Source organism: Crinia signifera, chromosome 1 (genome assembly GCF_055691185.1).
Source record: "Crinia signifera chromosome 1, ASM5569118v1, whole genome shotgun sequence".
Taxonomy (NCBI): domain Eukaryota; kingdom Metazoa; phylum Chordata; class Amphibia; order Anura; family Myobatrachidae; genus Crinia; species Crinia signifera.
The window spans coordinates 347,812,213-347,835,504 of NC_139217.1; the positions used below are offsets into that span (position 1 = coordinate 347,812,213).

General features: G+C 42.4%; 1 protein-coding gene across 3 annotated transcripts in view; it reads right to left on the reverse strand.

Annotated features, from left to right (window-relative positions):
- TTC28 (tetratricopeptide repeat domain 28) overlaps positions 1-23,292 on the reverse strand; it is a 561,828-nt gene that overhangs the window by 421,881 nt on the left and 116,655 nt on the right. The window contains exon 1 of one of the 3 annotated variants that reach the window (XM_083146816.1): positions 17,640-18,490. The exons of the other annotated variants lie outside the window; for them this stretch is intronic. Within the exon in view, the coding sequence (XP_083002942.1) occupies positions 17,640-17,666 (27 nt within the window). The 5' untranslated portion in view covers positions 17,667-18,490. Of the gene's footprint in view, positions 1-17,639; positions 18,491-23,292 lie in introns of those variants that run through there. 3 annotated transcript variants of the gene reach the window in all.

The following is a 23,292-nucleotide window of genomic DNA, read 5'->3' on the forward strand; positions in this document are numbered from 1 at the left end:
ATATTTACTCATCAATATTAAGACTTGTATTGTTTCTTGTGTTTCAGATAAAATATCACATGAAAAGTCTCTTCACCTTACATTTGTGTTTCTCTTCCTAGTGAACTTACTCCTTTAACCTCAGTAGTAGGAGTATAATAATAACAACACATAATTAATAATAAGTTATTTGAGTAATGCTGTTGCTAGTAAAAAGAAATGCTGAAAAAGTATGTGGCGTTAGGGACTGTGATGAGTGCATTGTCTAGGAATGATGGTAGCTGTAATCCACCACTGGTAGCAGCAGTTTCTTACATTAGTAACATAAATAATGTATTAAAGAAGGACTGATTCCATATCTGAAAGAATAATCTTCGCACACACAGACAGAACTGAAAGTAGAAAATGTGCAAAAATCCTGTGCCGCAGGGATTTCCTATTCAATTCAAAGACAGAACATGAGATGCAGTGAATTCTATAGAAATCATTTCAGGTACCTCCAGAGAAATCGTTATTTCTAGGACAAGTCAGCGGTACCTGCTCTGGCATCCTTGCGGCACCACCCCATAAGGGCTAATAAAACAATTGGAAGTTTTCAATAAGCTTAATAAGTCAATAATTACTCAATTTCCAATTCTTCCTCCAGTGTCGGGATTTGGTTTTCTACAGCGGTGTGTAGTACAGATGTGTCCACATACATCTATCCTTCAGTCGTGTTGCACATAAGGCATGAGTCCCATGTGACTCGGTAGCATGAAGCGTGTTTGCTTGCAACTTTTTCCATTACAATGCGTCCTATTTGCAAAATGATGCAAATAGGACGCACAAGCAGCTAGACTCATCGTGGCTCCGATGTTGTTGCACAGCGCCCCCAGAGTGTCGCACTCACAACTCAGTATGCCAGACTGTTATTTTTCCCGTATAATGTAATTATGAGGGATCAACTAAGACGCACACTTGCGCCTAAACGCAGACACGTGGCTATATCTGTAGCATGTTGTATGCAAAAACAGCTGGAGTTGCACACAAAATATAGGCATGGGGCGACTAGGAGGGCTAGATGTGGGCACATCTTGTGATTATGTGTAAGTATAGTAAGTAAAGTATGTGACCCACGTATTTGTGTAACCCCACCTCTTGACACAGCAATAAAAACTATATCTCCAAGCAGCCACTTCCCCTCCCAGAAGTTTTGTCACCTCCCAGCAGCCCCCGGCCTCCCAGCTGCCATCTTAGTGCAAAGCTTGAGGGGAGAACTCTGGGAGCCACAGAGACCACTGAATCAGTAAGTAATTTTTTGACTCTTAGAAAAAAAGATACATAACTCTGAAATGTCCTCACGTTCTTACTGCTCTCTGGCCTCTACAAGTGAATACAGTATTTGTAAAAAAAAACAAAAAAAACAAGTGGTATTTAAAATATCTTATAAAAAAAGTATATTATGATTTGTATTAAGAACACTTTTACGTGCAAAATTGTGACTCGTGTGTGTGTGTGTGTGTGTGTGTGAAGATGCACATGTCTGAAAAGGGGGCCACATGGAAAGGGAAACTCCCTGCGATGCCCAGGCTCCCTGTCCGCCTGTGAACAGATTGTGTTTGTGCCAGTGCAAAGAATTTATTCACCTGCTGATTTGCAGAAGAGAAACTCCCTGGGTGCCTACAGGTGGGATAGTGGGACAGTCCCAGAAAAGCAAGAGTGGCCTGTCTAAAGTGGGAGAGTTGGAAGGTATGTATTACTGTTATACATACTGTACCTGTTCTGCCTAGACAAACTAATGCGAGATATGCTTCCCCATAACCAATGGAAATTGTATTTAACATTGTCAGGTGTGTACCTTTCTATATATAACATTGGAAATACATCCTCTGGTAAGGAGTTACATTTTGCTCTGCCCCAGATAACTTTTTCCAGACCATCCCAGTGCATTCAAGGATGTATGCCGGTATAACTAACCAACAGTCGGGATTCCGACGGTCATTTTTCCGACAGTGCAATCCTGGGCTCCACCTATTCTATTCTCCCTCTATAGGTGGTCGTGGACCCCCCCATAGAAAATAGGCAGTGTATGTCTGGATTCCGACTGCCAGGCTCCTGACAGTAGAGAATCCAATGTCAGAGAAACGACCGTCGGAATCCTGACGGTCGGTGAGTCATCCAGCAGGCGTACAAGGGTTTTATCACTGTAACTCTGCTATACTAGGCCTGGGTGCATGTGGCCTTTCCACAAATCTGGGCCCGAATACCTCTACTGTACCCTTACGGTGTAAATTCTTTGCCATCACCTGTGCCCACTGATATATTAGAGCTGACTGCATCCATTCAACACCTTGCTGTGATGCCTTCAGATTTTCATAGATATCATCCATCCCAAAAGCCAGCTTTTATAGCAGATCTGTAACCAATCCATAATATAGCAGAGACATAGAATCACGGTCATTAAGCCATACAGTGTTCCATGAATTTATATGATCATTTTGCAAAGATCCTGTAATAATAATAAAGAGTTTGTAAGGACTGAATACAAGTAGGCAACGTTATATAAGATAATATGACCTTTTTCATTTAAAGGTTGCAGTCTCCTCGTGCTCTACCTAGAGCAATTCCGCACAAGACAGCACTATGACCTTAACACACACATCCCAAGGGTATGATCAAAGATGTGTTAAGAATCAAGAGGATGTTATTAAACCTAGGGCAAGTTACCTGTACTTGCAGATTCCATTCAATATTGTTGACATAAACAGTTTTCTTCCTTCACTATAAAGCTCACTGATCCAGTCTGATTTATTGTTGTTTTTAGGACAATTTTGACATCTTAGAGGTTAAACAAGACTATTCCTCTATTCTACTGTGATAAGAAAAACTTAAGTAGCAAAATGTTATTTCATTGCTCCTCTTTATCAAAGTGTCAAAAATATTGTTTGATAAAAACACTCCACAGAATAATATAGGAACAGAACATTCATTGATTGACATGACTACGGAGGTAACCATGTGTGTACTACGGACCATGAACCCTGAGGCTAGGGATCATTACAGATCTTAATGCAGAGTTCTTAAGAGGTTCATTTCTTATATTCTATAAACCAATGGTTAAGGAATTGGTGGAGGGATCTGTTTCTTTTAGTGCAATGCTGTGCTGACTCCTGGATTTGCCCAATGATGCTGTCCCAGCATATCTGTTGTCTTACACCACCACAAAACCTGGATTTTTGCCTCTCGGCGGTGTAAATGGGGTACCTGAGATAAAAACCGGGGCAATTTTCCCGGAAATCCTACCCAGGTTCTGACCAGGGTGGTGGGGCACTTTAAATGGGTATCCCGGGCCATCCACCCCAGGGCCCATTTACACCAACCGCCCAACCACAGGTCAGTATGGAGGTTGGGCAGGGGGTGCACACAGCCTCTGCTGCTGTCTGCTGTACTGTGCAGACAGCAGCGGAGCCAGGGAGGAGGTGAATGGATGCCTGTGTGTGGCATCCATTCACCTCACAGACGGGGGCTATGGGTGCACAAGAGGCTGGGGCAGCCCATCAGCTTACCTTGGTGCGGGATCAGCGGTCCCGGTGCGTCGTTCAGCAGTTGCTGCACTTGGAGATGATGTAATTTCCAAGTGCCGCCCCCCTGCACCCGTGTGCAGTTTAAACTGTGCTGACCCGGGAATATAGCGCAATGGAATCTACTGCGCTATATAAGAAACTATACATAAATAAATATTCCGGGTCGGCACCGCAGTGTAAACAGGGCAAATCCCGATCCGACCCGGATTGGAACCGTGTTCCAAATACCAGTTTGGATCTGGGATTTGGTGTAAAAGGTACCCCATTTACACCACCACTGACCCGGGTCAAAGAGGCAAAAACCTGGAAATGTACCATATGGTAGTTTATTTATTTATTTATTAGCAGTTTCTTATAAAGTGCACACAGATTCCGCAGCGCTTTACAGAGAATATTTGCCTATTCACATCAGTCCCTGCCCCAGTGGAGCTTACATTCTATATTCCCTACCACATGTACACGCACACACGGACATTCTAGGGTTAATTTTTTGGGAGCCAATTAACCTACCAGTATATTTTTGGATCGTGGGAGGAAACCGGAGTACCCAGAGGAAACCCACGCAAGTATGGGGAGCATATACAAACTCCGCACAGTTAGGGCCATGGTGGGTATTGAACCAATGACCTCAGTGCTGTGAGGCAGTAATGCTAACCATTACACCATCCGTACTGCCCTAGTTATTTTTTTTTTCAACATAGTGGGTGATATTTAATAGGATGAGAGATTCAGAAAGTGAGAGATTTGTTAAGAAATCTCCAGTTTTTTTTAAAGCGGCAATCATTTATACTGCAAAGCCAGTTTGATTTTGAAATGTAAATGATTGCCGCTTTAAAAACACTGGAGATTTCTTACTTTCTGAATATCTCTTCCTATTAAATTTCACCCTAAATCTTTATTTAAAATTTTCATAGTAATAACAAGGGGGTAAACAAAAAGGGGATAACAAAGGGAAAGGAGATTGGGGATTGTGGGAGCAGGGCATACAAAAGGTATTGATGATTTAGGCTAACAACAAAGAAAAAGACAAAGGAGGTAAGACAAGCAAGGTACATTGAATATATTAGACATCAGAGGCCGCTGAAAGTGACTCATTTAAATCAAAAGGAGAAGGCTGAGACTGCGACATGGTATGTGTTGATGGAGCACCCTTTCCCTCTGTGACATAGACATGCTAGGGGAGCCATTGCATAACAGGAGAAGAGAGCACTGTAGAGTAAGAGACACCTTTTGTCTCCATTTCAAAATTAAATTGAGTTTTAGAGACTACTTTGTCAAATGAGGGTATGAAAGGGGATTTTCAGTGTTGGGCAATAGTGGCGGATAGTAGAATATGGCCTAAAACATAACGGGCAGACTGTGGTACTAAGCTAGGATACCAATGTAATAGATCCACAGAGGGGTCCTGAGATAGTATGAGACCTAGGACTTCAGAGATAAGGGTAAACACTTTAAGCCAATAGGGTTGTATAATAGGGCGATCCCAAAAAACATGAAAAATAGTACCTTCGTGGTTGCAGAGGCGCCAGCAAAGTTTAGAGGTAGCAGGCCCATATGGTAGTTCTAATGTTATAGATATGGCCCTCAACCGCGTAATGTGCCTTTTGTGGTAACTACTGTAGCTTCCGTCACTGTGTCAGCTGACATGCAAACCAGAAGTGGGTGCGTGTCATGGACCGGGAAACTGAAGTCACGTAACAGGGGTATCCTCTGCTACCAGAAGTCTCCAATGTTTGGAAGTTACTGACGAAATTTTCATTTGCTGCTTACTAATTCTGATTTTAATATTCATTATCGATAATTGTTATGGCCTCTCTATTCAGTCTCTCATATTATGATTTTTTTATATTGTGCAAGTTGATTACTATGAATTATTCAATTAATTAATTGATACTTCCTGTCTAGTAAGGTATAGTAAGCCACCAGCAACACAATACAAATCACCTATGATAAAGATGCCATGCAAGGCAGGGAAACGCGTCAGTGCCTTCATTAAATGCCTAAGGATTGCTGCTTGAACCAGCCTGGGAGATATACACACTTTGAGAGGAGACTCCATTGCATGAGGTGGTAAATCTCTGTTCAGATGCTACTTATCCATAACAACTGGCTTCTGATATTCCACAAAGAGAAGTGTTTTTGGACTGCATCATCCAAGAGGGTACCCACCTTCTACCAATTTGCGGCAACCAGTTTTGAAAATATAAATACCTCAGGAGACCACCCTTACTTATTTATGAACATTTAAGGCATTACAATTTGCCCCCAGGCAATATAGGAAGGAACAAGTGACTGACTAAAAACCTTCACTATTAGTATGTATCAATGTGCTGTATTGTTTTTAGATTCTTTTTAATGATATATTAAAATTGTTTACTGTAGTAAAATGCTGCTTTTTATGATTATGTGCACTCCACATTTGCATAGTAAAATTGTTTCTTGCTCCTTAGTGATGAGAGCCTATTTCCCTTTTTAAGGGTTTTAGATTAGCTTTTCAAGTTATGGAGGTAACTCAGCTTCTGGGCAGCACCTAGCATGGAGGGACAGCACCGCAGCCTAGACACGAGTGAGCTTGTTAATAGGTGCTGCACTACTCTGCAATATGCCTTAGGTGTAGTGGGGGAGAGGTAAGGACCTACAGTCCGGGCCCGGCTGTTTTAGCAGGGCACGGTTAAACGGGCAGGGCGTGTTTTGCCGATTAAAAATCAGGCAAGGTGCGGCGCCCTGCTAAAACAGCCTAGAGTGAACACTACACGCAGAATACACGGGGGTTACTTAATCACAATAGTATACTACACTGACTGTGTGCCCTCTCTTGTCTTTTTCCTAATAGAGCTGGATAGATAGATAGATAGATAGATAGATAGATAGATAGATAGATAGATAGATAGATAGATAAGTAGGTATATATGAGGTAGATAGATATGAGGCAGATATATAGACAGATACTCAAATAGAAAAACAGCCGGATTGATAGATATGATATAAGTACATAATATGAGATAGATATGAAGATATGAGGTTGTTAGATAAATATCTAAAGATAGAGATAGATGAGATAGATAGATAGATAGATAGATAGATAGATAGATAGATAGATAGATAGGCAGGCTTACCAGATAACCAAACGTGTTCTCATACATTATTGCTGCGAACAGCCTCTCTAAGTACTCCAGGTCGCATGAGAGTCACTAGCATCAGGCAACTTGTTGCCTAAAATGCATCTTAGTCACAACGTGAGGTAACAAGTACGCACTGGTAAACTGTTTGATATGCCACACTTGTTATCTATGTGCGACTGGGTCTCTGAATCTCTGTAAGAAGCAAAAAAACATCCCAGATGCTAGCAGAGTACATGGGATTTGGTGTCTCACTCAAGGCCAGTCATCTCATACTGAATGGTGTATTGAGGCTAGGTGTAGGGGCAGGGGGTATGGGGGGCTTCCCTCTTCTGAGAAAGCCCCAGAACAGATCTTCATCATTGACTCGATCAGCAGTACTGCACAGTAGGCCACTGAAAGCCATCATAATAGTGCTGGGCTGAAAGACTCTAAATGAACTCAAACTGTATGTTCCTGTGCAGTCTGTAAGGAAGCAGGCAACATGACTGCATCAGCTGTATTTTAAGCACTGCAGCCACCTCCTGTTGTTCAGGGGGGAAAAAGCCAATTTTTTCTCGTGGACCTATTCGTGGTTGCCTGCCTGACTCTCTCCTTCAGGCAGAAAATGCTCTGTTCCTGGGCTTCCCTGGTAATGTTTGATTGCCATCACCTGTGGTGAGCTAATTATTTGATAAGAAAGGTGTTTCACCACAGGTGATGGCAATCATACATTAACAAGGAAGTCCAGGAACAGAGCATTGTCTCCCTGAAGGAGAGGGTCGGGTAGGCAACAATGACCTGTGTTTACGTGGCACCTATTTTGACTTGTAGGCATACTTATGGGAAATGTAGTTTTGTCTGCCTAAACACTGGCATCAGGGGATAAGTGGCAGGTATAGCTGGGATTAATTGTGGTAAATTAGGATAGAGAGATAGATAGATAGATAGATAGATAGATAGATAGATAGATAGATAGATAGAATCCTCCTGCACAGAGAAACAATAAGTTGGCATCTGCGGAAGAAACAGATTACAAGAAATCTTCATAGCCAGCTGTGTTTTTTTTCTGTTTTTGAATGGAATGTAAAGCTGTGCTCCCTGATTATCACATTGCTTCTATGGACCCAGGTGTAGGCAGTATGTGAATTTCCCTTAAGCACCCTTTTCTAATAGTCCTGCAGCTTAACCAGGGCTTGTAGTTTCTATGTCAACCATTGCTCCCCAGTGATTACATAATCGCAATATTAGTACAGAAGCCTGGACAGGAAGGAGGAGTTCTACTTGATTGCTGCCAGTGTCGATCTGCTCTAGAAAGCCTGCAAAGAAGGTCCTAGGCCAGCACAAGAACACCATTATTACATTGCTGCCTATGATTCTAAATGATTTCACTACCTCATTTTATTCGTCCAACATTCTAGGTATGCAAGGTCATTTTTTCTCTGTTCTTAGTATACGTGTTAGATTCATAAAACGATCGCTTAAATAATCTTTCAATCAATAAATATAGAAAGCAATATAAGAAAGGAAATACAGCACTACTACTTAGTATATTTAGCAAATGTAATTCTTATAGTTAACAGGAAAGTCATTGGTAGACTGTAACCTTAGACTTGCCGCAGTGGTAATGAAACAGGCACGTGACATATCAGTGTGATGAATATACATGGACCAAAGGTCCCAAAAAGTAACAGAATTATGCGTCGAAATACACAAGGCCCGAATGAAATATGTAGTTGTGAAGGAACCTGACCACAGGCTGACACTAGTTATCCAGGAGAGAACGGGGAAGAGGTGAGGAAAGGCGGGAATCTATTACTCTGATGGAAGAGGTGTTTAGCCAGAAATGAATCACTCACTTTGTATACTTTTTTTCTACAATGGATCAGTTTGCAATGAGCTTAAAGCAAGTGTCAAAGGCTTGGAGGTACAATATCAGGTTGTGCGAATGGAAGAAAAGAGAATTATTAGACGATTGGTTCTAAAAAAGTTAAAGCATTTTACAAAATAACTGCATGGAACTGAATTCTTACAAAATAATTTTTGAGGTTTGATTTTAAATTGAATGAATGACCTGGTGCAAATGGAAATTTTAAAAAAATAATGCATGGATGTTAAAACAAAATGGAGATTGTGTCATATTTTTGCACCAATCTTATGGGCCATACACACGGGGAGATTTCTCCTTAATATATAAGCGATTTGGATAAATTGCTTAGAAATTAAGCAGAAATTGCTCAGTGTGTATGCCCCCTAGCGATGGCGATGTGACTCACCACACATCATTATCACCGGTCTAGGGATGGGATGCACTTATGTGAAAATGCGGTAAAAACCCCTCCGCGCTGTGTGAGGGATCAGTCACGGATCCCTCCCAGCATGCCCCATGGGCAGCCCATCATGTGCAGAGGGACTCCCTGGTCCCAGACTCGGAAGTCCAGCGACGGTGCCGCATCGCAAGGGACAGCTCTTATCACAAGAGCTGTACTTGCATTACTAATTACATATGTTAGTGCATATGTGATTAGTAGAAATACGAATCTCGGCGGAGGGGGGGGGGGGGGCGGGCGAAAACGTGCGGTGGACGTTAGACCATCCTGCCCTAGATCATTCAAGCATGCAGTAAATATCTAGTCAGATTGCTTAGAAATAGACTGCAAATCATCTGTGTTTTTAATAAGGGATCTGAGCGATCTACGTCCACCCTCCTGTAATACCAACCCATTATTATAACATTTTATTTATTTTTTGCTTAATACAAATCTCCTATATTAAATCACACAGAACAAATCTCTTTTGTAAATCTCTCAGTGTGTATGGAAGATCTAACTAAAAAGACAGTTCAATTGTTGGTTAATGCCATATATGCTATGACTAGTTTCCAGCCAATCAAAATGAAGGAAAAACATAACAGTAAGGTCAGCACCTGCGGCTGGGCACGCCCAAATGAAGCAAAATGTGAATTGCCCCATCTAGCGCCATCTAGTGGCCACTGGCACAGAAAACACTTGAATTCATCCCATAGAGATGAGGTGCAGCATTAACCTTTTATTACATAGGATTTTAAAAATAGTCAACTAATTCCTGTAGGAGTTATACACCACCTGATGGAGCTAAATTGCCATGCATTAAATTCATCTGGGATTTTCTCCATTCCCTCAAGTGATCCATACACAAACCCTAACAAAACAATAAACAATGTAAGCAATGTAAAATCATCCAACTGCAGTATTCAGTAATATAATATCATCAATAACCTTTAACAAAATTTGTAACAACTGTTATCTGCAATACAAACTGTGATGCTCAAACTACAAACTTTTGAGTGCAATTTTTTACTATAGCATACTTATAATAATCTATAAGTATGGTATTATTAAAATAAAGCACAATTAAAATACAAATGCTAACACAGATAACACAGTGCATATTAAACCAGGGATTTGTAGAAATGTACCAAATATGACTCCAGCTTCAAAATAAAAACTAGAATGCTATACTTAAACGTGGGTGCTAGAGCAAAGGGGCAAGCCACCGGTAAGTAATATTCCTCCTCCGCCACCACCCTGGGTCAGCATGGCCAGCCCACAGTTGTGTAAAACCACCACAAAAGCCCAAGCACTGGCCGCGGGTGCGCAGGTTCTATATCGACAGATTCCATATATGGTCTGACTGCATGGAATATGCTTAAAAATTACCCAATAAAAATGGCCACCTTGGTTGGCATGCAGCCCCTGACGATGAGCAAGAAAGTATTTATAATTAATATATGTGGGGGGCACAATAAACTTTTTTTTTTGGAGGGGGGCACAAAAGTTCAAGTTACGCCACTGCCAGATCACTTTGTCACATTCCTGAGGCTCACTTTTCAAAACCAGGTTTTAACTTTATTGCATCAAGTGACATGCGTTCTTGTGCCTCCGCGGTGTGACACACATATACACCATAATTGAAGAAGTGCCAATATATTCTGCATGGATTACTGGATGACAAACATTAGTTTAACTGATTAAAGCTTTTGCAAACAACTTTGAAGAGAAAAATGTAGAGGGGGAAGAGAAAAATGGGTAAAGAGAGATATGTGTGTGCGTGCATGGGGGGTTAAATATCAGTGATTGCATTAACTCATGTACAGACAGCTATGATTCATGTTTCCCCATTTCCCAGGCAATTCTCCAGATAAATTCATTCTCATGCATCTCTTAACACATGAGCCTAATCACTGTCTTGTGGAAACAAAATGGCAAAGGAAGAGAAAGCCAGTAAGTGTTCTTGATCATGGTGGAACAGAAAGAAAGGTGCATCCTCATTTGTTATCAATTCTGTAAGCCAGGGGTTCCCAATCCTTTTCCAATCACGGCACCCTACAGTATAATAATTTTCCCACGGCACCCCTAGGCACCCAAAAATTATATAAAAATAAGTAGATTGTGTTTATATGTGCTTCTTAGGTTCAGTTATGTGTTAAAGGGCATGATCTGCTTCTGATTGTACAGATATTTTATGATTGGCAGCCACCAGCACTGGTTTTGTCCAAAAGTAATTGATCATAATTAATTGAAATCGGTCCAGGACCACCAACCCGTGGCACCCCTGCAAGTGTCCTGAGGCACCCCAGGGAGCCACGGCACACAGTTTGGGAACCACTGCTGTAAGCAATAAAGAAAAACAATATCTGCAAGTTTGTTGTTACTAATTAATGTACATTTGCCATTTATGAAGGAGTTCGAGTGCCTAATTCAGACCTGTGTTACTGACCACTCATGACTGTTTTGCATGTTCTGCAATATACATTTTCTGTAGGCCTAACACTGAAGCTTTTACATAATTTATGTCACACACACTTCACCACTGAATATGCCACTATAAGAGTTTTATATTTATATTTAAGTATATAGACAGGTGTCCTCATATTTCATGGTTGCACTTGTGCCTAACAGCCCTTCTTGGTGCACCAAGTACCAAGAGACTGATAGTCCGCGGCAACAGTTTTGCACATTTTTTTCTAGCCAAAATGCACCTTGACTGCGAATAGAACCTTTCTGTCTGTGTGCGGCTGAGTCTTAAAATTTATATATGAAGTACTAGGATGCAGCGGCCACATATGTTTTCTATGTCTAGATCAGTTGTGCTCCGTATAGAGACTCAGTTGCACAAAGACTGTGCATTTCAAATCAAACAGCACAGTCTCTTGGGGCGTCCTAGTTGGATCACACTGCATATAATATGCCTTTTCAGGAAAAAGATGCCAGATGTTAGCAGATTTGCATGGGACCTGGCTCTCACTCGTGCCAGACATCTCATGATGCATGGCGTATTAAGGCTAGATGCATGAGGACACACCTGTATTTATTTCTTTAAGATTGCTGTAGATTTTAATATACTATACTTTCAAATCTATATGAAATTCCACTATAGGCCCTTATTCAGATCTGATCACGCTACAATTTTTTTCTCAAAATGGGCAAAACCATATGCACTGCAGGTGGGGCAGATGTAACATGTATAGAGATCTGAATAAAGGTGTCCATACACGATGTGATTGCACCATGCGATGTAATGCACGCTCCAGCGGGCATCGCATAGTACAAAAAGTATGAGCTGCACATACTTTTTGTACTGCCTGTGGATTGCATTGCACGAGAATCGCATGCAAAACGCATGTGTTTCGATGCGATCCAGCCCATAACGGGTGCCATCATTGCACCGTGTATGGGCACCTTTAGGGCTATAGCCTGGGTTTGCACAATAGTTGTTTCAGGGGAAAAAAATCGAGCAACAATCCTGTCTGTTGATTTACCAGGTCCTAGAATATCTGAGGAATGTATTGATTTTTGCATGTTTAAGTCTCTTATGTGTTTCAATTCTCCTGGGTCAAATTGCAATTGTAATTTCCAGACTCTCAATCAAGCTGGATTATCTGTATTTTTGGGAATCATTTTTGATTTTATTTCTGTGGCCCATAAATGACTAACATTTTGCATCCTAGAACTGTGACATAGCTAAGCCATCTTCACAATTTATATGGTCACATCATCAGGGGTATTTCCAGAGGTGCTTAGTCACCCTCCACAGCCCTTCCCCACCCTGAAGACAGATATCTACTACCTCTGATACCTCTGATCTAGTGACTGTGGCTTACCCCCTGAAAAGCACAGATGGGCAAGACACTACATTAGATGTGTGTCCACCACAGAGTTGTGTTATATCCCTGTATACGGAAACAAAGTAAGCTGCATACATTGAGGAAATACCATTCATGTTGTAAAGTTGACCGGAATGGCTCTCTGCTCAAAACCCTTAAGTAGCTCATGCATGTGTCTTGTAGTCAGTTTTCATTTCATTTTATATATTATGTCTCATTATTTCCAACCAAATATGTCCAATGGTAAAAACAAGAAAACACACTGCTGTGCAAACCACAATTGAGCACTCAGCTCACCAGTCACATCCCGCATGCTACCCACCCCTTCTGTGATATCTGAAATGCCTGTGTCTGTGCATAACATAATAATGGCTGACAGTATCCAGCCCACATTACTCTCATGCATTAAGGTACATAGGTCCTAATTCAGACATGATCTCTGCTGTGCGAATGTGCAGCGGCCAGGCATATCCGTCCTGGAGCGGATGTCATACACCCTCCCCTAGAACTTAGAAAAGATAGATGTCCCTTTTAAGGACGTGTTACAACTCCCCAAAGCAGCGCCATGATCAAGACCCCAGTGGGAGGTAGAAACATATTGGTGGTTTGTTAGTGTTTTGGAGAAACAACGTCCATATGGAGGAAGAGACTGGGACTACTTTTATGAATGCTGAGGACCACTGGGTGACTATCATATGTCTACTTGAGAACTTTAATTTACTAGTTCTCCTAGTCAGCGGATGATTGCTCCCTTTTACTATCCTCAATGGATTTGGAGTTCATGTATTTTAATTTTAATTATCTGTTTTATTAAAATCAATCTACTTCATTATATGTCTTATGAATAACGTGAGTGGAAACTACATTGAAAGTTGAGCGTCCCATGCGGATCCTAGATGAATGAACTACACATTGAGGATTGATCTACAAATTCAGAGGATGTACTGTACTACTCTGACTTTTATATGTATATTTTTAAGTGTGATAGCAAAACCCTTCAAAGGGACCACTATCTTTTGTTTGTTTGTTTTAGGTGTGGGGATCACCTACAGATGGCTCTCATTGATAGGCAGCCATTTCTTGCAAATATATTTTTAAATTTGTACTCTCCTCCCCTAAAACACTTGGCATTATTTGGGGGCATGACTAGCGATTTTCTTCACACTCCCATTAAACGTCCAGTTACAGCCCCCAGTTCCCTAATTCCAGTCAATCATCTTGCAAATGACTAGTGAAGGAAAAGAGCATCAGGATCCCTTCACTAGCAGCCATCGCGCACATTGCGGCCCATACGCATGCATCGGTAATCGGCTGATGTGTGAATTCATACAGCAGCAATCAGGGCTGAATTAGGTCCATAGTTACCTGATGGAATACAACTAACAATAAATAGTTTACTCTACATACATTTTCAGGAACTTCTAAGAAGTACTAAATATGTAAAGTATCATATATCGGTCAGTAACTACCATAGAGTTGATGTTTAGAACTAGTTTCTCTTCTCCCCTACATTATACAGCCTGTGAAGGCATTCGGAAAGACTTGAGCTATGTAGATTCTCTACAGCCTCATACATAAATGACATCAGCTGTAGTAATGTACAAGCCTTCATTCCATCTGATGTGTGATTCTTGAAAACATGAAGGTACATAGCCCTACATTGTTATACCCTGCTTCTATGACATGAATACTTATGTATCAATCACAGAGACTCCCATGCGCCACACTACAGTACACAGAAATGTGTGATCTGCAGATAGATGCAGTCCGTCAATTTGTTTTTCTTAGGAGAATCCTTGATGGTTGCATAATTAATATAACCATTGGACGTCACCATGCATTTTCTGCACAAAACCAAATGCTCTACAATCTGTAAGAATAATATTAGATGACATATTCGCACATACACAGACTGTGGCACATTACAACAAAGATTGTTATGTAGCATCCACTAAATAAATGTACATGACTGCATACATCTACATAGGAAACCTACAAGGGGCCAGAGAAGCACATCCTCATCCCATATCATTAAAGTTGCTATCAGTTTTCCCAGCAATATCTGCAAATGGGAACAATCACACGTTGGGTCTCAAAACAAGCAGCATCAAATGATTCTATCATAATCTGTATGAGTGAGGTTGAAAGATGACTGCTATGGACTTGTGCATGTCTGCAACAACAGGCCAAAATATATTCTAGCCCTGATCTCAGAACTTGGACTGAATATTGAATGGCGGAACTTGTCCCTCCAATATGGCTTAAGTAGCAGGATTGCAAATGAAAAGTAGGCTCTGTCCTGTCCTACTTGGCCCAGATAGAGAACCCACTTTGTGGGATGGCTGTTTTTCTGCCCCCAAGTGTCCGCTATCGCAATAACCTCCCACAGCAGTTTCTGCCTGCACCTGTGTGATACAGCAGTCAGTAGCTGTGCGCTCAGTGGGCGACATTCACCAAACTAAAAATGCCGTAAAAAACGTGTTTTCATATGCAGCAAAGCCCCACCGCCGGGGCGTATATGGCGGCATATACGCCGGGGCGTATATGGCGTAACCCCATGGAAGCCTATGGGCTTCCCTTCGTGTCCCCCGCCACCCCGCGCACCCCCGTTGATCCGCGCTGCCCTCCCCTCACCCGTGTCTGGGCAGCCTCCTGCTGTGCTGCCCGGACCAGTGACCTCCTCCTCCCTGCACAGCTTCCGGGTGCAGGGAGAAGGAACCGGAGCCCTTACAGCCGGGTAAGGGTGCAGGGAGGGAGGGGGGAAACCCGCTGCACATCGCCGGCCATCGCCTTTGAGTTAATAATCGCATATGTTACTGCATATGCGATTATTAACAATGCGAATGCTGGCAATGTGCAGCGGGGGTTATTGGAGAATCCCGCCCACTATGTTGATACTATTTGAACCTGAGGTTTTATAATATATTATTATCATGTCTAGTATTAATTCCATTATTGGGCCTTGCTTTGGTTCCTGTTAGCAGGTAGGTGCGTGCATTGTAAACCATGTCTAAACAAGACACAAAAATAGTATTTGTTATATAAACTCTCTACATCATTTTAAGAATACACCACATGTACGTGCCAATGAGACTATCCGGAGTTATATTCCATCAGTAATATTATTCTTTGTTGTTCTGCATAATCCTATTAAATGACATGTACATCTATAGAGATACACGCATTACTTAACTCACATTAACAATCAGTATTCCTCAGAGATTAAAATGTTAATTTTCATTACAAATGACCAGTTTTTGTGCCAAGAACTGCTAATGTCACCTCCAACATGAAACATTAGCTATAACATTAGGCAATTGTACTGACATATTGTGCAACTCAGATCCCACCCCCCAAACCCCCATCCCCGCACAAGGGCAACAAGAGTGTTCCAGTGAAAAGTAGCAACGTACTCTATATCTCATGTACCCATAAAACCTCTGCATCAGTGGAACATCTTTCTCTGCAATCGGCACGAATCCTTAATTAACAGAGAAGCTGTGAGAAAGCGTCACGGCTGTTACACTTCTTCTAACCCTTGTACAAAAGCTCTGTTAATTAATATTATTTTTCCTAGCAGATTTTCCAGAAGAGAATGAACCGGCCTCTCGAGGTCAGGGGCTTTATTGAAAAATGCTGCTATGCATTACACTTCAAGACAAGCAGTAGTATGAGCCAAGGGCTATTTCATCTTTCGCAGGCTATATTTGTGGTCAGCCTGGATATACTATATATTTCCACTGCAGACACAAATCAAAAGATCATTTCTGAAACCCAGTGCCACTGATTGGTTTTGCATCACTCGCATAGTCGATTTTAAACTATCATAACACAGCATACACTTAACAAAGTAAGCATCTTTCAAGCAGACATTTAACCTTTTTTCCAGCGCTGGTATGTAAGCCAAAAGTGTTAGTCATGCTACTATTTGCTTTAGATCTATTAAGAAAACATATGCTCCATTGTTACATCTGCTCCAAGCCCCCCAGTGGGCCCTGGGAGAAACTCTCCAAGAAAAAGACACATTAACTGCTTCAGCTCTCACTAATGGCATCCCTTAAAAGAGTTAATAAACACTTCAACGCTGGGACGGCATGTGTTGTACATATGTATACCATGGTGTAAATTCAGTTCAACAGCCAGGGGAAGAAACAGCAATTAATTCCCCCAAAAAGTTAATATATCCTGGAATATTCTTAAGTAGCCTAGTTCAAAACCCAAGACAGTGAAATCTCTCCTATATCATGCTGGCCAGAGGATTAACGCACTGCACAGCCCCAAAGGGAAGGCTCTCTATACATTAAAGATGGCACAGCTGGTTCACGAGCAGTCAGAGGGGTTCTTGCTGAGATATGTAAGCAAATAACAGGTTACGGTAGAATTCCCTGTGCAGCTAGGGGATACGGTTCCTGCTGTAAAATGACCGTACAGATTGGAGTAATGATACTGATTTTCTCTCTCCTAAAGTTCTCTCTTCTGTAATTTACAGTAAAAAAAAAAAAAACTTGGTGCCAGCAAGAATTACATGTAATCCAGCTCTGATTAGGTCCTCTTAGTGTGAGATCCCTTTTGTAAAAACAGCAGTTGGACGCCCCTTCCCAACCTCTGAGCATTATATGGATTAAACTGGTATTACGCTGAAAATTTCTCAAGCACAGATCTGAACTGCCCTGCCAGCACGCATATTACGGGAGAAATGTAAAAAGTTCTCCGTGGGGCTGTTGCTTATAGCACAATTCCGCAATGAAAAGACTGTCACTGACTATGGGACAAGCATCCACAGCTGAGGAGGCGCTGCAATAATACACATAAATAAATACAGGAATACAGTCCGAGAGCTTTGTTTCAACTTACCTTCTTCCGGGGCTGCCATTTCATCATATTTGTACGTATAAAGGTTCAGCATCAAGAGACGTGAGAGATACTTGTAGATGTGGGAATGTTGCCGTTGCTGATAGTCATGCTTCCTGCCTCTTTAAATATGCTGCATATTTACTTTTTGGAACAAAAATCACCCACCCCAAAAAAATATATATATCAAAGCAACGGAAGGACTTTGACTCCAGTTTCGTTCAACCAAATCTTCCTTAAATAAGGAAAAAAATACAAAAAAGACTTAGCACCATCAATGATTTTCAGTAGATGTTGGAGTGAGACGGAAAATCCAATGTTTCATCGTTTTAAGAAAATACAAAACAAAATGTGTAAGAATTGGATGCTTTAGACCCAGAACTAGGCAACTGTCTTTTGTCATAAATGCTCACATCTGCAATCCAGGATCTGGAACTGTCCTGTCCCCTCACACCGCACAGCATAGATCAGATTTTGTCATGTTCCAATACCACTCTGCTTTCCCCCACTCACAATTCACTATCCACCGAGAGCTTTGCAGTTGTAGGCGAAGGTCTGCAGCCGTCTCCTTGCATCTTTTCCCCCCTCAAAAAAGTACATTCCAAGCTACAGTTCCATAAGAGGAAAAAAAAATCTGGCTCCGCTGGTTGCCTTCAATTTGTCCAATGTGTGCAGGAAAGGTTCTGCGTGAACAATTCACGCGGCTTAATAAACTGAAAACAGAAACAAAAACAAACCCACCAGAAAACACGGAATTTTACTTGGGAAATGCTGGAAGGAAATCCTGCAACAGCAACAAAATGTACTCCTCTACACTAATGACTTCCTTCCCTTCTACTATATGCAGAGCCTGCACTGTTCTGTTCAAGACATTGCAGCAGCCTGCAGGGTCTTACTGCTAGTCAGATTAACTGCTACACAGAGAATCTGTTTTAACACTCCAGGTCCACTGTGAAAAGTCTAGTCATAGAAATAATATACAGTATAGGCAAATGCGTACAAAATAATTGTTCTCCAAAACATATGTTTTTGGGCAAAACAAGACTGTGTTTCCCCAAAGTGTCTATGATCATATACATCCTTAATACAAATCACATTCAGTTTTTACAACATAAGACTTTTTTAACCCACATACTGTACTTGCTGTACATCTTCTAAATCCAGAAGTAAGAGGTGGTAACTGAGCATGATGGCAGTTTTATACTGAGTAAATGAAAATGATAATTTTCTTTTTATAAAATAATGATTGGTTAGCAGTAAGTATATATATTATTAATGGCAGAATGGGTATTAGGAGGATTGATCAGGGATGGGTCACATGGTGCCTTGTCTGAGTAATTGGATAGGGATAAAGCGTATTTCTTCATTTGTATTGTTAGTGAAACAAATTAAAAATACTTTCATATTCATATATGTTTAAAATGGACATATACGAAGCAAGCAATCACCTAATGGCTAAACAGTTGCAGGATAGGTTAACCCAGTATTTCTCAAAACTAGGTCCTCAAGGCGGGTGAGGTTCATTGGGTTAACAATAAATAGACTGACAGTCAATCGGCTGACTCCATATGGTCAATGTGTAAAACTAAGGTCAACAGGTACAAAACGTTGACATAGTGAATAGGTCAGGCAAATAAAAAATTGACACAAGTTTCTTTTTTTCGGGGGGGGGGGGGGGGGGAGGGGTGGAATTTGTATTAAACCACATGAGGCACAATTAGTTTGCCACTTGGCTCGCCACACTTGCTGTGCACAGCACAGGTCACTATTCCCGATCATAGTTTACGTGGATGCTAAATGATGAAGAGTTCAAATAAAATCCCAAACATTGTGTTCGCCATATGTGCATGGAACATTGTACCCGTCAACCTTTTGTACTTGTCGACCATAAGCACTGTCTACCTTTTACAAGTCGACATTTTGACGATGTCAACCTTTGTGTATGTTGACATGATTCATGTCAACCATATGAGATCAACCTATTTACCATCCACTTATCATCCGAAACCCCCTCAAGGCACAATAACATCCAGGTTTTAAGGATATCCATAGCAGAGCACACATAGCTAATTCAAATCTATTGAAGTAACAATAATATCCGTTTCTCATCGCAAATGCCGGGTCGCACCTGAGATTTGGACATAGCTCCATCTAGGGAGCAACCAAGCAATTGTGATGTTTTGCCCCACACAGCGCCCTGGCAATAAGCTGCTTCACTGATGTGGGAAGGGGCGGCGGGATGTCTTCGGGGGCAGGGGAGGGGGCAGTGCTTGGAGCTGACGCTGTCTCCAAGCAATGCCTCCTCCATAGTGTGAACGGAACCCTGGTCGCTCGACCAGGGAATACTCATTTGCACTGCACAGTAACCCCGCGTCTCAACTGGGATTAAGCCTTCTTTTAATCTGGGACGGAATGCCGGTGGTGCTGTCACACCGCAACTTAACCCGGTAATAACCTGGGCCGAGGATGCGGTGTGAAAGGGGTACAAGTGACCTGTACCCAAGTTGGATATACTTAAAACCTGGACAATTAAGGTGCCTTGAGTACAAAGTTTAGGAAACACTAGGCTAACCTATCCACATGCATACAGATGCAGCATCTCACCTCTATGCATAAAACCACAGGTTACTCAGTATAAATAATGTTATCACACCATAAAAATGGGGCTGGCATGTCCCTGTTTTCTGGAATGCAGGCTTTCGCCACTGCTGCCCATCCCCAAATGGCTGCAGCATGCCAATCATGTTGCAGCTTAGGGGGCACTGCATCCGTCCTCACAGACAAATCTGCACATGCGATATGAGATCTGAAAACATATATGTATGCGAAACACTGGGCACACAGTCACTGACAGAACGTACACTACAAGCAACTATGGGTAAATTAGTGTTATACGGAACATAGCAGCAGCTCCAGTTGAAGCTGAATGTGTGCAACTGTGCAGTAACAGGGGCACAAAGAGGGCGTTTTGCTGGTATGGGTCATTGGATAGACAAGCATTAGGTCAATAGTCATTAGTCCGACCACTGAAGGTCGATGTGCATGAAGGCAGGGCTGGCAACAGAAATCTTGGGGCCCAGTACACTGATATTTTTGGTGGGCCCCCCTAACCCCGCCCCATTGAGCAGAACATTTTTAGTACACTGCATATTGAACGTGTTTTTTCATTGTTACAAAAGAAACATAATTAATAATCACTAATACTTGAGGGGGGGTTTCAGGCAAGTACCCTTACAGGAATCCAGGTGGGTGCCTTTATAAACCATTGCTAGGCACTGCACTGCCACAGTCAGGCTTACAGCCCCTCAGAACCTTGGGGCCCCTCACAAGCTTGGGGCAGAGTACAGGTGTCCCCCTAGACCCCCCTGTCGCCTGCCCTGCATGAAGGTCGACATGACTGAAGGCCAACATAGGGTTAGGTGAACAGGCAGAGGCGGATTGGTAACTAAATCCAGCCTGGGAAAAATGCTGAAGCAGCCCATCGCCACGATGAAGCCGCTCAGTCCCGTGTGACTTGGTGACGTCAACTAAGAGCGGCCCACGGCCATCTTCACACTGGTCAAAGCTGCGGACGGAGCGGCCATATTTACTGTGGGCAGCCAGAAGTTGCTCGCTGCGGCCGTGGCCACTAACCGCTGTGGTAGTGTGGCCCGAGGCCCAGCCAGGGAGGAAAGCGGAAAAATCTGGACTAGCCCACTGGAAAATGGCCCGCTCTATATGCTTTGGGCTCGGTGCCTCACACACTATTTTATTCCCCCCCCCCACACCCTAGTGGATGGTAGAGCATGAAATACCACCTGTCGCCACATGTCGGCTCAAAAAAAACCCAGGAAAAAACCCACGTCGACCTAATGCTTGTGTCGACCTACTGAACCTGTCGACCGTCAGTGATGTCACTCTCCATGAATGTTGACCTTCAGTGGTCGACCTAATGCTTGTCGACCTAGTGACTGTATACTGTTTTGTACATGTTCAGGCACAAATTTGGACTATAATGAGTTGTATCTATTCATAGATCCTTATTATTTTGGGCAAATCTCTTGCATCAAGGATAGGGCTGGTGATTGCTTTTATCACTACTACAGCAACCGAAGGGTTGGGATCATTTGGTCTACAGCATGATGGTCGACAGTCATTAGGTCGACATGGGAAAAGGTTGACATGTTTCTAGGTCGACATGGGAAAAGGTTGACATGTTTCTAGGTCGAAAGGTCATTAGTTCGACGGCCATTAGTTCGACAGGTCATGAGTTCGACAATGTGTATGTCAACAGTCAAACGGTCGACATGGTTTCCCCCCCTCCCATTTTTTTACCTGAATGTCAACACAGTCGACATGGACACAGTTTCAAGTGCACCGCATCCCCTCGCATCGCTCGCTGTGCTCGGCACACTATTTTATGCTCCCACCACGCCCTAGTGGATGGTAGGGCATGAAATACCGCCTGTCGGCACATGTCGGCACCAAAAACAGTGAAAAACCCCATGTCGACCTTTTGACTGGCGACCTAGACAGTCGAACTAATGATCTTTCGAACTAATGACCTTTCGACCTAGAACCATGTCTACCTTTTCATATGGTGACCTAGACCCATGTAGACCTTTTCCCATGTCGACCTAATGACTGTCGACCATCATGCTGTAGACCAAATGACCGTATGACTGCTGGGCCTTCCTGCTGCCGCACAGACTTCTCGCCAGCACTGAGGCAGCCTCACCACATGGCGCCGGCTGAGCTCCTTACTAGTGGCGCACTTGTGCGCAATGATGTCACCTGCGCACCAGCAACAATGCATCTCTGGGACCGCTGCAGTCGCTGCTTCTAATTTCAGGAGTTAGGCGGTCCACTTTTCTGTCCTTTGCGGTCCAGAGTTGGACCGTGATCTGCTAGTTGCCTACCGTTGATTTATGATTACCAGATAACCTATGTAATCCGATACACACACACTGCGTAGCTTATCTGCGATTCGTTCCTATACACGTGTCCTCATACAACCATTCTGTGACAAGCTTAATCACATGTAACGATTCTCAGATTCTGTACAGTATCTAGATTTATTCAGGCCGTGTGTTTGAAGATCATATCTGGTTCCAAAGCCACTTATAGGGCCTGATTCAGACTCTCTCACTAAGCAGTGTTCTTTCACTGCTTAGTGAGCAGGTAAACGCCACCTGCAGGGCGAGCAAACACCCGCCCTTCGCTGCCAAGTCAATGTCCGCATGCGAATGGATGTTTATACTGACATGTCCATTCACATGTGGGCGTATGGGTGAAATATCATTTAATGGTTTGCCGATTATCGAATGATTTTTTTTCCCCATTCGCAAAAAAAAAAAAAAAATCAGTCTAGCCTCCTACCCACCCTCTGTGTGAACGCCTCGGCCTCGTATTTTCGCATATACGTATGTGCAGACCGGAAATATCAGCCCCCGAACCGAATTTGCTATCTTCCAATGAAACCTGAATCACCCTCACAGTGTACTGGGTGCTTAGCATTTTTTGTATTTTTTATATCCAAATGGAGCCACTATAAAGTCAAAGAGTTATCACAATGCTGTGTGGTGTGAGGCATAGCGCGGATCACTCGTAACAGCCCTCAGGCTTTTCCTACCCAGGTAAAAATGCAAGCTACACAAAGCTACTACAGGCAATGTCA